The 14,779-nt window shown below is 46.3% G+C and overlaps 5 protein-coding genes across 5 annotated transcripts; 2 read left to right on the top strand and 3 right to left on the bottom strand.

The window, feature by feature from the left end:
- Positions 1–1,870: 1,870 nt before the first annotated feature.
- LOC128720413 (exportin-4-like) lies at positions 1,871–5,873 on the top strand. Its single transcript, XM_053814081.1, has 5 exons — positions 1,871–1,921; positions 2,290–3,263; positions 3,342–4,863; positions 4,950–5,330; positions 5,400–5,873. Exons 1-5 carry the CDS (start codon positions 1,871–1,873, stop codon positions 5,871–5,873), a joined length of 3,402 nt encoding a protein of 1,133 aa, XP_053670056.1.
- A 2,634-nt stretch (positions 5,874–8,507) lies between these two features.
- On the bottom strand, positions 8,508–10,222 carry LOC128720246 (uncharacterized). Its single transcript, XM_053813905.1, has 4 exons — positions 10,163–10,222; positions 9,744–10,050; positions 9,481–9,640; positions 8,508–9,407 (listed from the first exon to the last, which is right to left on the bottom strand). The coding sequence occupies exons 2-4, from the start codon at positions 9,877–9,879 to the stop codon at positions 8,963–8,965; spliced, it is 741 nt and encodes a 246-aa protein (XP_053669880.1). The 5' UTR covers positions 9,880–10,050; positions 10,163–10,222; the 3' UTR covers positions 8,508–8,962.
- Positions 10,223–10,771: 549 nt separating this feature from the next.
- On the bottom strand, positions 10,772–12,626 carry LOC128732247 (glycoprotein endo-alpha-1,2-mannosidase). The gene has a single exon (XM_053825417.1). The coding sequence runs from the start codon at positions 12,624–12,626 to the stop codon at positions 11,166–11,168; it is 1,461 nt and encodes a 486-aa protein (XP_053681392.1). The 3' UTR covers positions 10,772–11,165.
- A 670-nt stretch (positions 12,627–13,296) lies between these two features.
- LOC128726406 (exosome complex component MTR3-like) lies at positions 13,297–14,329 on the top strand. Its single transcript, XM_053820217.1, has 2 exons — positions 13,297–13,512; positions 13,581–14,329. The coding sequence occupies exons 1-2, from the start codon at positions 13,347–13,349 to the stop codon at positions 14,327–14,329; spliced, it is 915 nt and encodes a 304-aa protein (XP_053676192.1). The 5' UTR covers positions 13,297–13,346.
- Positions 14,330–14,408: 79 nt separating this feature from the next.
- On the bottom strand, positions 14,409–14,668 carry LOC128720336 (splicing factor 3B subunit 5). The gene has a single exon (XM_053814001.1). The coding sequence runs from the start codon at positions 14,666–14,668 to the stop codon at positions 14,411–14,413; it is 258 nt and encodes an 85-aa protein (XP_053669976.1). The 3' UTR covers positions 14,409–14,410.
- Between the last annotated feature and the right edge of the window lie 111 nt (positions 14,669–14,779).

Raw genomic sequence — 14,779 nt, 5'->3', positions numbered from 1 at the left:
TCGAGCTGATGAACGCTCTTCCGCACTGCTCGCATGTGAACGGCCGAATCTTTGTGTGCGTGCGTATGTGCACTTTCAACGAAGTTGTTCGTACGCCGCATAATGGACACATCTTTCCATGTGGCTTCTTGTCGTCTTTGTGATCCAAGGGAAGGATTTCGGCTCCTTCAATGCTAAGCCTAACGATACGCCGTGATGGATTATTTGGTTTTTCAAAATATTCCTCTTCTAAATGTTCGTAATTTGGCATCTCAAAGCAGTCTTCCTGTTCGTCTACATCGCTTCCCAGCACTGGTGAAATTTCATCATCTGAATGCAATTGTGTTGTACTAAGATTAATCTTATCATCAACTACGGGACAAAGCTCTTTTGCTTTCAGTTGTTTTGTATATCGATTTTTATCTCTTATCAGTTCTGGTGGTTGCTGAATAGCCTGTAAATGATCGCTCAACTCAGGATACGATTGAATCATAAGCTGCTTTTCCAAGTACAATTTTGAATTTTGTACTGTTCTCATAAACTTTGACACGGACACCAGTATCTGACTACAACTTTCGCACATCCAGTTTGGATAATTATCCTGGCGCGAGTACTAGAAGAACAGCATAGTATTAATCAATGCGAACGCTTGATAAATTATTCGATGGAATTACTCACCGGTATATCGAGAATCGTGAGCCCATGTTTGATAGCTGTACTGATAGTTGATATGCTGCTATTCACCAAGGATGTAGAGATTGGTTTTAACAAATCGAGGTTGGATTCTAAGCAGAATCGACAAACACTCCTATTTAAACTCCTACGAGTAGATTCTCTTGAAAACATTGTTCTGTATCGGAGTTTTGTCGCATGCGTTTATATTTCAATATTTATATACAAAATAAACCTTCAAATAATCCACTGGTTTGTTATTGTTTACATCGGGGTGGCATTTGACAACGTTCTCTTACCACCGGATGGCAACACTGCTCCCCATGTGAGGGACATTTTGAATTTAGCAATAATTTTTAAAATACAAGCTCGTAAAAAATCATTTCCAATCGTCTTCAATATCACGTGTCTTGGATTTTGCATGCTTGTGTAGAACTCACTTGACCATTAGTCTTATTTTCATGTTTAAGCATCGGCTCGTGGTTGATGAGCACCGTATAACCACCACCTAATACCGTCAGGACCATTGTGCATCGGATTTTTGCATTTGACAGCTTTCACTTAAATTTTTTTGTATTCGTATTTCTCGCACAGCAAAATGCACAGCTGAAGGAAAAAACATTTGCGCCGGTCTGTGAAATCTGTGTACGAAGCGATAATATAAACATTTGCTATGTAAATGATCTTCGCCGTCCGTGGAGCATAGTTTCCGTGTGCCGTCGAAACGGCGCAATCGTCGCAGGCGCGTGCACTCTCGGGGGCTGAAGCAACAGTCGCACACCTGGGGTTGTATCCTCCCCATCGCGGGTTTGTAGGTGAGCACAAACGAGGCAAACAAAGAGTGTTCGGTTTTGTCGATCGGTCACAAAACGACGGCGACCGCGAAAGGCACCTTTGACTTTGGGACGACTATCAAGGGGCAACCAGCAGGACGATTTTGGGCTGGTGAAACCCTCCTCTACGAACGTGGCACGATCGGTCCCGGTAGAGTTTTCATCGTTGTTGCTTCGACCCAAGGGTATCGCTAGGTGGTAGGTGCCAGCTGTGGGACGAAGTGGAAGTGCATTCGGGCTCCGGTGCGTAGTTGAAAAACAGTCCCCCAACAGAGCCATCAAGGAGATTGTCACAAACACACGCACACAGCCATAAACGGACGGGTTTCCTTTGGGGTGGAAAATTTTGCTCCAGCCTTGATGCGAAGAACGGTTAATCTGCAGCAATGGACGAAACATATCTGAAGAATCTCGAAACGGCGGCCCATCTAATCATGGTAAGTGTGGGGGAGTATTGCGAGTATCCGGGAAAAACAAAGGGAACGCAGGACCTTGGGATGCGTGCGCGATGCGTGTTGTTATGGGGTCCGCACGGCGCAAGGAAAATCGATAGCTCGTTGTTTTGCTTGCTCCGCCCAACTTAACCCATCCCAGTGTGCTTTGGCTGGCTGGGAAGAAAAGCGACCGTTCCTTTGTTTTGATTGCATCTCTTTCCACCCTGCATCTGTTTTTGTTCGAGTTTTTCTCCCCGCGATGTTGGCCCAACCGAGCTGCAATAGTAACTGATGGGGGTGTTTTTTCCTTATTCTTTCGGTAATAAAAAAAATAATATTACACTGGCCGCCCTCCTCCTCATGCGCACTAGGCACCGCCGAATTCCATCTCCAACCAGCAGCGCCAGGAGTCGGAGTCGATTTTCACGAGCTTCCGTAAGACGAAAACACCGTATGCGCTCTGCCAGGCGATCTTGGAGAAGTCGTCCGTCGATTTGGTCCTGTTCGAGGCGGCCGACGTGCTGAAGAAGGCCGTCGTTGGAGAATGGAAGTTCATCGCGGAGCAGGACCGGGCCTCGCTGCGTCAGTACCTGCTCAACTACGTCATCCAGCGAGACGTGCCGGTGTTCATACGGGACAAGCTGCTGCAGGTAGTGGCGATCATGATCAAGCGAGCGAGCCTGGAGGATCACGGCGTGGAGCGCGGCCAGATTCTGGAGGAGACGAAGAAAATGCTCACGTCCGGGGAGCTGAAGCAGCAGATTTTAAGCTGCAGCATCATGCTAGCGATTCTGGAGGAACATTGCAACATCGTGCGATCGGATGACACGGGACTGAACACGCTGGAGCATTTTAAGGCGAAGAAGCAGTTCGAAGAAACCGATCTGCTTAAGACGTTCTGCATGACGCTCCAGGCGATGGTGGACATTGTGAACGGGTTCGATACGTCCAACAACATGCAAATGTATTTCTTCAAGCAACTGCTCACCGTGATGGAGACCGTGCTGACGTGGGGCTTTCTTCTTCCCAACCTGCGGAACGTCCGCGTCCGCCACGCACTGTCGAAGAGCATCATCGATACGTCGGAAACGGTGACGAAGGCGTTACACGCTCCACCGCTTCGCTTGCAGGGTCAATGGAAGAGCATAATCTTTGACCCGAAGGTGCTGGAGGTGTTTTTCCACACTTACTGGAAAACGCGCGAAATTGAAGATCTGCAGCCGAAAACGCTAACCTGCATCTTGCAGCTATCCACCCTTCGGGGTCCGATCGTTACGGAAAATGTCGACGAAAGCATGTCCTATCTGGCGAATTACCTGACGCACTTCCTTTCGCTGATGACGAAGTAAGACACGAGGACGAGTGCGAACCAAGAATTTGGTCTGATTTGTGTTAACATTAATATTTGCCCTTCTACTTTCAGCATCGAAATAAAGGACAAGGAAGCGTACAGCTTTTCTCTGATTCTGCGCAAGTTATTCCAGTTCCTGCCCACAGGTATGCTTAAGATGCTACCGAACTCCCTGTTCGATGCAGCCCTGCAGCAGTGCTTCACGCTGACGATGAAGTTCTTCGAACAATCGGCGGCGGAAGAATCCGTAGCGCCGGACGAGGCCCTGTACGTTGACGCCCTGACTAATATGCTCTGCATATGGATGTCATTTTTTGACGATAAGCAAAATTTCCCTGTCGAACCTATGCTACCGTATATTACGCAGATGTTCGAAAAGTACGTCCAGTGCCATTTGGCTCCACCGCAAGGCATCCGTGGTGCGGGCGGTAAGGACAACGATGCCGGTGAGAACGAAATCACCGACATGGAGGAGTCAGATCGGGAGCGTTTCAAGGAGCAGCTCACCATTATGGGCATTTTCGGACGGCAAATTCTCCTCCATGCGCTCGGTTTGCTGGCGAAGCTGTTGGAAGACCGCACGAGAAAGCTCGGCACGCATCTGCACATGCTGCACGCGTCAAAGTCGCTCTCAATCTCGGATGGGATGAGTTTGGAAAATTTGTTCGAAGACATCCACTGGCTGCTGCTGATCAGTGGGCACGTGATCGCATTGGAATCGATCGGTGAAACGCCGCTAATACCGGAGACGATACTGACGCTGTGCAAACAGCAGATTGATTCTGGTGCGACAGACGTAACGAACAGCATGAAACTGCTGGCGTCACCCAATCAGGATATCCAGGAGATACCGAACGCGGAATCGAACGTTGATCCGGTGATACGGCTGATGGCGGCCGGGTTTCGGTTGTGCGAACTAGAGAAGACCGCCATCGAGGTGCGCATGTACCAGTTCCTGAGCCCCGAACTGAGCGCCTCCGTCATGTGGTTTCTGCGGCATTGGTGCGGAACGTACGTGATGTCCGCGTACGAACCGAACGCGAATCATATTTTCTCAAATGCGTTCGGCATCGGTACTGCTGGCGCGTTGTGGGTGATAAATTATCTGCTGAACAAGATATGTCTGAACGCGCAGCATCTTCGCGGAGAGCCTGCCGTCATGGAGGAAACGATCGAACTGCTACTGTCGCTGCAACGGAACCGCCATCGTGCACAAACCATCTTCAACTCGGAGTACTTCCGGTCGATCTGCGATCTGAAGAGCTTCGACCTGCCACTTACGGTGAAGCGCAAGTTGTTGCGGGGTTTCGTCACAATCGGGAGCAGCGTAGAAGGGGATGAAGTACGTAGCGAATACATCATGCGCATCGTGTTGGGCACGAAGGAGAAGTTCAATCTCCTGCAAACCACCCTCCAGCAGCATGCTCACGTGCACCAGAGTGAACAGTTTAAGCAAAAGGTCATCGAAGTCCTGGAGGAAACGATTGGTTGCGTAGAGGGAGCATTTGACAATCTGATGCTGACGCTGTTCAACGAAATTCAACCTATCTGCAAGCAACTGAGCACGTTTATGACCGTGTACAAGAACGATACCGTAAGTGGCACGATCCGGGCTATTCTATGGAATTCAGAAGCGATCTTTCACGTATGTTTCTTTGCTACTCATTCCCTGCGTTGTAGGTGATTGTGGAGCTTGTGCTGGAGCTGCTGAATGAACTGGAGCGATCGGCGGAGGTAAAGGAGGTACGAGTGGCACTGCACCAGTACAGCATGGACGTTATCTGCGTGTACGTGAAGAACAACAGCAATCGCATCTCGCTCGATCCCACGAACAGCGAGCGCGACCCGCAGGATCTCATTCTCATCTTGAAGCTTATCCACGGGCTGAGCTCAAGCAGGGTTGCCAATGACGAGGAAACGTTGCAGCAGGCCTCGGACGTTTGCATCTACGGGTTGACGAACATTGTGCCGCTGATTACGACGGACCTTATTCGCTATCCGGAGCTGTGCTACCAGTACTACATCACAATAACTTCCTTCGTTGATTCCAAGCCATATGTGGTGAGACACCGCGATGAGTGTAGTAACGAGCAACGCCCCAGAAAAGGCTAACGTGTGCTTACGTTACAGGTACCAGCGTTACATCCCGACTTTTTGAAGCAACTGGTCGCCTCGGTAGAACTAGGGTTGACATCGTTCACATCGGAGGTGGAACTAAAGTGTGTCGAGTTTATTGAAGCGTTCGCGCAGGTCGTCCGCCTACATCAGAATCCAGAGGCGTTAGTCACGCAGCTGTTACAATCGTTCCTAAAGCTGATGCTCGACATGACGATCGGGCAGAAGATCGACTGGAATAACACGAGCGACTGGTACAAAGCGATGTACACGGTCATTTGCTGCTTCCCGCAAACGTTCAAGGACATGATCCAGAGCTTCCTGCAGGAGCACGTGGACAGCAGCACCGACAAAGCGAAGGAGATGATTGGCGACAGCCTGATGCGGCTGAATCAGATAGAGTTTTTGAACATGCGCTTGATGAAGGTTCGGTTTGTCGACTGGTACGATCGATTTGTTTCGCTGGTGAGTCTTATGTATAAGAAGTAGGACAAAACAAATCGGACCTAGGCGTTCCACTTAAGCTGCCCTGCCAGGCAGAACGCAAGGAAACGAAGCGAAGGGAAGCAATTGTAAGGGGACAGTTTTTTTAAGCAAACGCATTACGCACGCTACGAAATAGGAAGCTGTAACACCAATCTTACGACGCGAAGATTAAACATAAGTACCCTAATTTGGTTCTACGGTATGTCTTCGTGGGGGAAATTTTGTTGTGCTGTTGCTTAAATTTCCCGTTTGCCATTTGATTTGATAGATAAGATTGTTTGTCTCACAGATGTACAGTTCCTTTGTTTGCGTGTACACCTTAGAATGTAACAACTCCGGTTCGGTGGCAGTGTATGCCGTTTAGAAATGTGTAGGGAAATGATTAGTTATGATTTGAAATTGAGAGAGTGCAGATCGGTTCGGGCATACTATACCAGGCAGATGATGGTAAAAAATGACAAAGAAGAGTATTTGGACGAGGATAGGTTTACAGACATAGATAGAGGAACCATTACTTACACTAAAAAGCATAGCTAGGGGCTTACTACAATTGTACGAGAACGGACACTCGGCGCGGATAGTGAACAAGGGAAGGTAGTGCCACTTGAGCGAACGCTATACTAGAGTCGGAATTTGATGCGAACAGGACCACGTCGGTGGTATCGGGGAGTTCCACGATCGATATGATTACACGTTGTTTCCAGCAGTTCTAGGCAAAACGGTGATACAGATTTTTACAAAAAGCATCGCACTTGTGCACATTATCTTTTTTATTTAGATAGTATGTAGAACGATTTCGAAATCTGCACGATTTTTCTGCATCGCGACGCACAGAATCACCCTATGCAAAGGGGAGCCGAAAGGAAAGGGAAGATTTAGCGCTACCGATGAGGCGACGATAGATTAGCATTAGTCAAAACGCCCCTTTTCTTACTTCTTCCCTTCCTGTTTCTATACATATTTACCCGTATTCGAATGCAAACGCTAAGGCGCAATATACTGTTATCCTCTCGACCTTAACGCTGAACGATGGAAGGTCCTGGAGTGTGCGTGCGTGCGGAGCCTGCCCGGCAAGTTGTGGGTCTTTTTTATAAACTCTGCTTGCTTTTTGCGTATGCGGCTGGCGATGGTTACATTCTCTAAACCCCAGAACAACCGTCTAGGAAACTAAGAGTGAGAGGCGAGCGGACAGTTGAGTTTGGTATTGTCGTTATTTAGTTTATTGTCCTTTCGTTTTGTTGTCGTTATTTGTATCCGGAATCGAGTACCGACTGGAGCGAAGTAGATGTAACAGCAACAGTTGGCGAAATTTGGGTCGGCCACGGTTGGTCTCTGTGTGATATTCGACTATGATAGAGCGACACAACACCACGAAATGTCCACGATGGAAGCGAGTCGTATCGTAGGACGAAAATATGACGGTAACTTGGTAGCAATTTTCGCGTACAGGCAACGTGAGTTTTGAAAAAAAAAAGACATCAGTAATCGACGTGGCAGAGCATGTCGTTGTTTTATATGCCAGTTTAGTACCATCCAACGATGTCCGCGGTTATAGCTAGATTTGATACGAATGTGAAGTATTTTCGATGGTTTAATCGCTACTCGTAACAGCGATACTTAATTTGGCACGCCAGACTCGAATAAATCGATGCACGGAACCACGCCGGTGTACGTGTGTGTGGCTGACAGAGTGTATTTATGTTGTAACGTGCGATAATTGTCTGCTATCAGGAAATGAACAAAAACCGAAAGCTGAAAGGATGTTCAAATAGGATAGCTTTTAAGTTTCGTACCACGTAGAAGAATCTACACACTCGCATGCTTTATGTTTTATACTGATACTATCGTTTAAGAATTCGTTTTTTTTCTCTCGAAGAACTTCAAATCAAACATACCATGGCGATGCAATAGTAGCGTTCTATGGTCGAAACGAACGACAGATCAAATCTTAATGATCAAAACTCCTCATTCAATCGATATACAATTATCGGTGTGATGACGATGACAAGTACTAAAGTGAAAACAAAACTGCAAACGAAAACTAAAACATCTTAAACGAATCGCTGTTCAAAAATACATTTGTTACGGGATTTGAGAGTTTGAGCAGTTGAGAATGTGATCGTATTACACTACCTACAGCCGACATAGCTACTGCAGCCGCGCATGCAGGCGGATTGAGTACAAATTACTACAACGGGCGCTATGGCGAAGATCACAAAGCAAATAATATATAAATCGAAATTACACGCCACGATTACGTGTAAAATATCACTCTGAACATAAATGATGTGATCATGGTTCTTGATTAGAAAAAAACTTTCCAAAATTTGCAGCAAAAGAGAAAAAAGCAGACTGTCCCCTTGGGCGTTTGCAAAGTCAAACTACATAGCATTTAACTACGGTGGCTACCGGCTGCTGCTTTGTTTCTCCGAAAAAACGGCGATGATCGAAAGGCCCACTCGGTTTTGGCGTGGGTTTCATGGGGTCAAGTGTTACGACTTTCTGGGGATATGGGATGTGAAAATAAATTTACCATTCGGCTATAACTCAATAACAAAGCTAACCAAAAGACAAACGAGTTGTTTTATGCGGCGATCTGTAAAGCGCGAAAGAAATTCCCTTTCACAACTTGGAAAGCACGTAACATACGTTTTATTGTTGAGTTTTGTTGCAGTTTCTGCGTACGAGGACTGGACGAAAGAAATTTGTACGGAAAAAAAATTACGAAACTGTAATTACATACGTACGGAAGCATATGCGACACATTTTCCGGCTCGTAGATAACGAACCCGTACGGGGTAAGCATTCTAATGCGATGCACAGGTGCTTGTGCAAGGCTACTAATCGATAACGTATCCAACTAAAATCCATTATTCTATAACGAATTCGCCACGAACGCGGGCTTAAGCATTGCCAGAGAGAGCGTTTCCATTGCTTATTGCTGAAAGAAAGCGACACAACAGCTGTACGGTCCTCGAAAGCGCGTTCTTTCTTCGTATTGCAGCTACGTCTTGTATTGCGAGCAGAGCTTACTCCTTAAAATAAACCCGCTTGCTCTTAGAGTACGTAAAAAATCCCCGGCCGGCCGCAGTTCATAAGGACGAGTAAACCAGGTTAGTCACCGCCGTTTGAAGCGCGTTGAGGCGACTAGCCGGTAGATTTGCTTCGTCGATTCGTTGTGCAAGCGCTTCAAACAGCAGTTGGGTGCTGCTTCGACGGATCCCGCAGTTGGCCTCTAGCTGGATCGCTTCGGCCGCGGTTTTTATGATTTTAACGCATTCCGACTCGATGAGATCTAGGTGACGTTTCCGGCTGCTGGTGCCGGTGCCAGTTGGAAGGTCAAGCGTCACCGTAGTGCCGTTACGAGCGTCCGTAGCCGTGTATCGTTCGGTGTTAGTGATTCCGGAGCCACATTCTACGGCCACAGTTACCGGGGCATCATCACGCACGAACTGTCGCGAAATTGGATGTTCACATTTGATATCCACATAACGTTCTTCGCCGAGGTACATGCCGTCAAGGAAGTTTGCAGAGGATCTGTCGGAGTAGGAAATGAAACCTTTACGTCACTGATTGTTCTACGTTTGATGAAGGTGTGATGTGAACTAACAGTGATGCTTTGTTGTATCCTTGGAGAAACGTCAAGCTGTCGAAGTATCGCCATTTCTTCGGTTGCTCTTCATCGGAGGTCCCACGGGCCGATTGTTCAACTCGGCTCAGTTTAATGAATTTGTCCCGCAAACTTTTCCATCGTCGTTTGCATACTTCCACTGTAGGAAATAAAGAATGCAAAATTTGTAGTCACATTATTACAGCTGATGTGCATCTAGATAGACTGCGCTTAAAACTACAGGATACGGTGGAGTACCTTACCTGAGCAGTTCAATTCGTATGCTATTTGCTGCCATAGTCGTTCCTTGTCGTTTTTTCGTCGGTAATTTACATTCTTCACGTTGTACAGTACCTCGTTTGCGCGAACTTTTGCTATCAATTGCTCTTCGAATGTCATATTTAATAGAACGTGTTTGTCGCTTTGTGATGCTCAATGAACGGTTTGATGCAACAGAAACAATTGTTCCGCACATAAACGTATTTCACAGTAATATCACCCGGTCAACCAACCAGCTGTGGGATCATTTCGTTCGTTTTTTGCCTCATTTGCAGCAGTTGAGATATTGATCTTGAAACCAGATCAGCAATGTGAGATTCGATCGTATCTATACTTTCAATACATTGTATGAAAGACCACATGTAAGAACCACCATTCAACCTAAGAGCTTCACTAAACCTACCCGGATATTGTTTAAAGATTGGCTGAATTATTGCTAGGAATTTTCACAGACGAAACCGATTCTCTCATATACGACGCACTATGAACAGCGACGACGAAATTATTCGCAATCGGTCGCAGAAGGCTAAAATAGACAAACAAACTCAATCAATTTCCGTCACTTTTCTTACCACGAATAAAAAAAACACAATACCACACTAACCTACCTTCTAATATGGGTTTCAAAACTATAACAAATTGATTTGGTTTGCAGAAAAAATACTAGAATAAAACTTATCTTGCAGTTGAGTAATTTGTGCAACTTTTCCCTAACAACAATTCACTCCAAAACAATCGTGCACACACGCCCGCATATATCCATGTTGTCATAACAAACGTCAGATGGGGTGTATCAGGATCATTTTTAATTACAAAATGTCAAGCATGCAACCGTTGGTATGATTTTATATTCAAATCCCAATTTAATCGATTGATAGGATCGAATGTCAACTATTTATCGTTTAATCTGAATAAATATGTTCTTTATAAGAACTACTTATTACATTTTTATGGGTAAATAATAAAAGGACATATTTAAAACGTAATTTGTACGAGTTTATTCAGAACGTTGAAAAATATATGTACACTCTACTTGCTAGTTCCATTACACGGGTTTTCTACAATCCTTCGAATCAGCCGTTACGGCAAAATATCGCTTCAACTATATAACAATCTATTTGGCGCGTCTATGCTACTCTACGGAGCAGACAGCTTCCTAACTTTGGCATTGAATTTGGTATGGGCGCGTTTTGGGTTTTAACATCTGATATCTAGAACATCGTCTTTTAAAATGTAGGAGTCTTTTCTGCAATCCTCCGCTAGGGTATTCAAATTGCTATAGCTTCCCGCCAAGGGAGCGAAACTAAACGAGCAAATGGCGTTCCCGCCTCAAGAGTGCTCTCTTTGCATCGGTGACCGATTTTTATGAGAAAACATCCCCATAGCTACAAATGAATAAAAACAGCTCAACAAATGGTACTGTTGATAAAATCGTAACAGCTTAGCGTTAATTCCGTTTTCTTGTTCAGCTTGATAAGGTTCAGTTTGTATTTAATGTACTCCTCGACCCAGGATTGCGTCAGGTCGAGGTACTTCTCCGGCGGTCCTGGCTGATAGTCCCGGAAGCCAAACACAGGAATGGCCGCTTCAATTTGCGTCCCATCGACCCAGTTGTTGTAACTGTTGATGGTGATAATTTGAAGGTTGTTTTTCAACGACGTGCGCCATCCGACGTCAAAGTACTGGCCGTTCGATCGATAGCGCTTGATGTTGGTAATACCATGGTTCTGGTTCACATTGCGATGGTACTTACGGCGATCGTAATACCCGGGTCCGATCGTCGGCACGAACAGTAGACGATAGCTGTCAGCGAACTTCTTCAACTGGTTCCAGTTCTTCCACGTGGCAGCGTAGTTGGCACCGTTGCTCGGTAGGTACGTGTAGAAACCATCAAAACCCGCTCGTCTCACCATGGACTTGTGGTCCTTCGAGGTGATATGCGCCAGTACCACGGCATCGTAGTTTGCACCACGAATAGTAAGAATGCCATTTCGGTTCAGCAAGCGCTTCCATTCGGGATCCGTTATTCGGTACGCCTTCCGGATGTAGAACAGGGGAAGTTCGCGCTTTTTCGACAGGACATTGTAGTAACTGAGTGTACTGCTGGTGCCTGCGGGGCCCTTACCAAATCCATCCGTGAAGTACTTGATATTGCTCCGTATACTTTCGATCGTTCTGTCCGTGTACTCGAGTATCTCGATCGCTATCTTTAGATCGTATTGATCCGCCACCTTGAAGATCGTACGCAACAGGTACTCCGAGAAGGTGGGCTGCCACCCGAGGATCACTGTGCCGATACCACAATTTTGAATCTCGTTGAAGTGCTCCCGTACAATCGCTTCGCTCGTGTTGTACAATCTCCTTTTCGGGTAGAACGCGGTGTTGATCACGGGATCGTCATTTGGTTTGAACGACACAGAGTTGTTTTCGAAGATGCGTGCAATTATCCGATCGCTGGATGGATGCGTTGGACGCGATTTGTACCATGCGACCGTACCGTGGTAAAAGATCTGCACGTTGCGATTCAGCGGGAAGGTCCGGTTGCGGTGTTCCGACGGAGGTACGGTGGCCGTATGTGGGTTGTTATTACCGACGAGTCGCTTGATTTTATCACGAATGATGCGCTCCTTTACCTGGTGCTCGTTGTACTTCTCCGGAATGATCGTCTGGCTGCGCCGTAGCTCATAGGAAATGACGTTCTGGTAGCCCTCGTTGGGCAGGGACAGAGGAGCTACCTCTTTTTCCGGCGTGCTGATGGTTGCGTAGAGGCAGAAGATAAGGAGCAGAAACGAAGACACACCAATCAGGCAGACGAACAACTTCATCGATTTGATGCTGCTCAGCTTTTGGGCTCCCAGGGAAGCCATTTTGGGCGATTGGTTGGGCGGTTAGCTAGTTCAATGGTTTTATTGGTTACATGCTGCAACGCTTTGATAACAGGCACCACGGAGCGTAAATTACGGACACGAAGGAGCAGTTTGCTCGTACGGGATGTTGTTTTCGTGAGGGAAACTGACAACCGATAAAAAAGGACACGGAGGAGTGGACAAAATCGAAGGATACCATAGGATGTGCGCATGTGCACGCGTTCGGGCATCTGTTTGTCTAGCATCTTTCCGGCAGGGCATGAGAAAAAGATAGGAGATACGGCTGCTGCGTGAGAACAAAAGGGAGTTATCGGAAATATTGTTTGTAAACAAATTAATAATGTACAGTTTTCAGCAACCTGTAGGCTGTTGTTCCACAGAAAGAAACTGGAAGCAGTTGTACGGACCGTTTGTGAGCAGGCTTTTTAGTACAACTGAAGCATTCCTCATTCATAGGCTTTTGCAAGAATCTTTTTCAGAGAAAGTAAATCAAATACATCCTTGGTAATGATGTCCTTTTCCTTGTTGCTTACATAACGTCCTGTTTCATATGTTCAAATATTAAACGTTATTTATGCTACAAACCGCCAGGTGGCTCTGTGACACTACAACGTCAAGTAACGAGCTAGTAGGAAGAAGACATAGGTGGGTAAATAACGTTGAGCTGTTGGGAAAGCACGTTTGTTGTTTGTTTTCCAGGATACGCAAATACTAGCCAGAATGCCGCAAGATACAAAAAGAATAAACGGGCCAGAGGTTTCTAAATCGTATCTGGTCCACATCAAAGCTAACCAAAACAAAACGTTCGAAGATCGGTTACAGGAAGCATTCAGTAAAGATGGAAAGCGAAAAGACGGTCGATTACCGCAAGAAAGTCGCAAGTACTGTAAGTAACCCAATTTGAAAAATTACCGCGAGTAGTGAAATTACCGCTTATGTCTCGTCTGTTTGTAGATGTAAAAATTGGTGTGGTATCAACGGCTAAAGGATCCGCGTACGTCGAGTTGGGTAACACTAAGGCCATCGTGTCCGTTTTTGATCCTCGAGAAATACCGAAACAGAGCAAATTTAGCGGGCTCGGTGAGCTGTATTGTGATTTCAAGTTTTCACCGTTCGCCTCGGCACAGAGGAAAAACCCACAAACAGATGCTCGCGAGCGTAGTTTGGCTACGGCGCTTACTAGTGCCCTGAACCCGTCCGTTTGCCGGCATCTGTTTCCAAACTTGCAGATCGATGTGTTTGCGAACGTGCTGGAAGATGACGGATCGGCACTAGCCGTTGTAATAACGGCTGCTGGCCTGGCGCTGGGCGATGCCTGCATTCCTATGTTTGACATAGTAATTGCGACGTCGGCCGGCGTTCTTGGAAATCGCATTATAGTGGATCCGACGGCTGAAGAAGAAAGCTTATGCATCGACGGACATACGGAAGTTAACCACGGTATGGTGATGCTAGCAAAGCTACCAACGCTGGACCAGGTTACGGAGATACGGCAGTACGGATATATGGACACCGATACGGTTTGGAAATCGTGTATGCAATTGAACGAAGCCTGCGGTAATCTGGTACCCATAGTGCAGCAGGTATTGGCGACAAAAGTTAAGAATCGGCTTCAGGAAATAGCATTGCAATGCGACGAGGAAGACGAAGGTGAAGAAGTTAAAAAGACAGATGATGCCGAAAATGACAACGAAGATAGTTGATGGAATAAATGCTGTACAACAAACGAAACCATATGAACATATGTACCGTACGATCAATGTTTTATTACAAGCCCAAACGAATTAATCCTCCACTTTTTCCGGCGGCGGACCACAGGGTTGCAGCATTTTTTCCATCATGTTGAAGCGAATCCGTGCTTTCGACTCGTTTTCAGTGACCGCATAGTAGCTCAGCATGTCGTAATGTCCGAGGTAGCTAGCAAGTGAATCGCGGTGTTGATTCGTAAGCCACTCGTACTTTGTGGTGTCCGCGTGGCCTGTTCCGATGTATTTACTCTGGAGATGCTCTAGTTGACTGTGGATGTTGTACCGATCGCCCATTGTTGAGTTTATTGTCGTATTTTTACGCTTCTAGCTCACGAACTACGTGAAAGTGTTTTCTGCGGACGATAATTTGTTTATGTTTGGTCCAGGAGCTGTCAATTACGAAGT

This window comes from Anopheles nili, chromosome 2 (assembly GCF_943737925.1).
Source record: "Anopheles nili chromosome 2, idAnoNiliSN_F5_01, whole genome shotgun sequence".
Classification (NCBI taxonomy): domain Eukaryota; kingdom Metazoa; phylum Arthropoda; class Insecta; order Diptera; family Culicidae; genus Anopheles; species Anopheles nili.
Note: the sequence above shows the minus strand (reverse complement) of the source record. Positions and strands in the feature narration are given on the sequence as shown.

Excerpts from the sequence above, each read along its gene's own strand:
- LOC128720413 (XM_053814081.1), top strand. The coding sequence starts at position 1,871 with ATGGACGAAACATATCTGAAGAATCTCGAAACGGCGGCCCATCTAATC. Across the intron at positions 3,264-3,341 it reads TTCCTTTCGCTGATGACGAA|CATCGAAATAAAGGACAAGG; the intron begins GTAAGACACGAG and ends TTCTACTTTCAG. Across the intron at positions 5,331-5,399 it reads TTGATTCCAAGCCATATGTG|GTACCAGCGTTACATCCCGA; the intron begins GTGAGACACCGC and ends CTTACGTTACAG.
- LOC128720246 (XM_053813905.1), bottom strand. The coding sequence starts at position 9,879 with ATGACATTCGAAGAGCAATTGATAGCAAAAGTTCGCGCAAACGAGGTA. Across the intron at positions 9,641-9,743 it reads ATACGAATTGAACTGCTCAG|TGGAAGTATGCAAACGACGA; the intron begins GTAAGGTACTCC and ends TATTTCCTACAG. Across the intron at positions 9,408-9,480 it reads GGATACAACAAAGCATCACT|ATCCTCTGCAAACTTCCTTG; the intron begins GTTAGTTCACAT and ends CTACTCCGACAG.
- LOC128732247 (XM_053825417.1), bottom strand. The coding sequence starts at position 12,626 with ATGGCTTCCCTGGGAGCCCAAAAGCTGAGCAGCATCAAATCGATGAAG.
- LOC128726406 (XM_053820217.1), top strand. The coding sequence starts at position 13,347 with ATGCCGCAAGATACAAAAAGAATAAACGGGCCAGAGGTTTCTAAATCG. Across the intron at positions 13,513-13,580 it reads GCAAGAAAGTCGCAAGTACT|ATGTAAAAATTGGTGTGGTA; the intron begins GTAAGTAACCCA and ends GTCTGTTTGTAG.
- LOC128720336 (XM_053814001.1), bottom strand. The coding sequence starts at position 14,668 with ATGGGCGATCGGTACAACATCCACAGTCAACTAGAGCATCTCCAGAGT.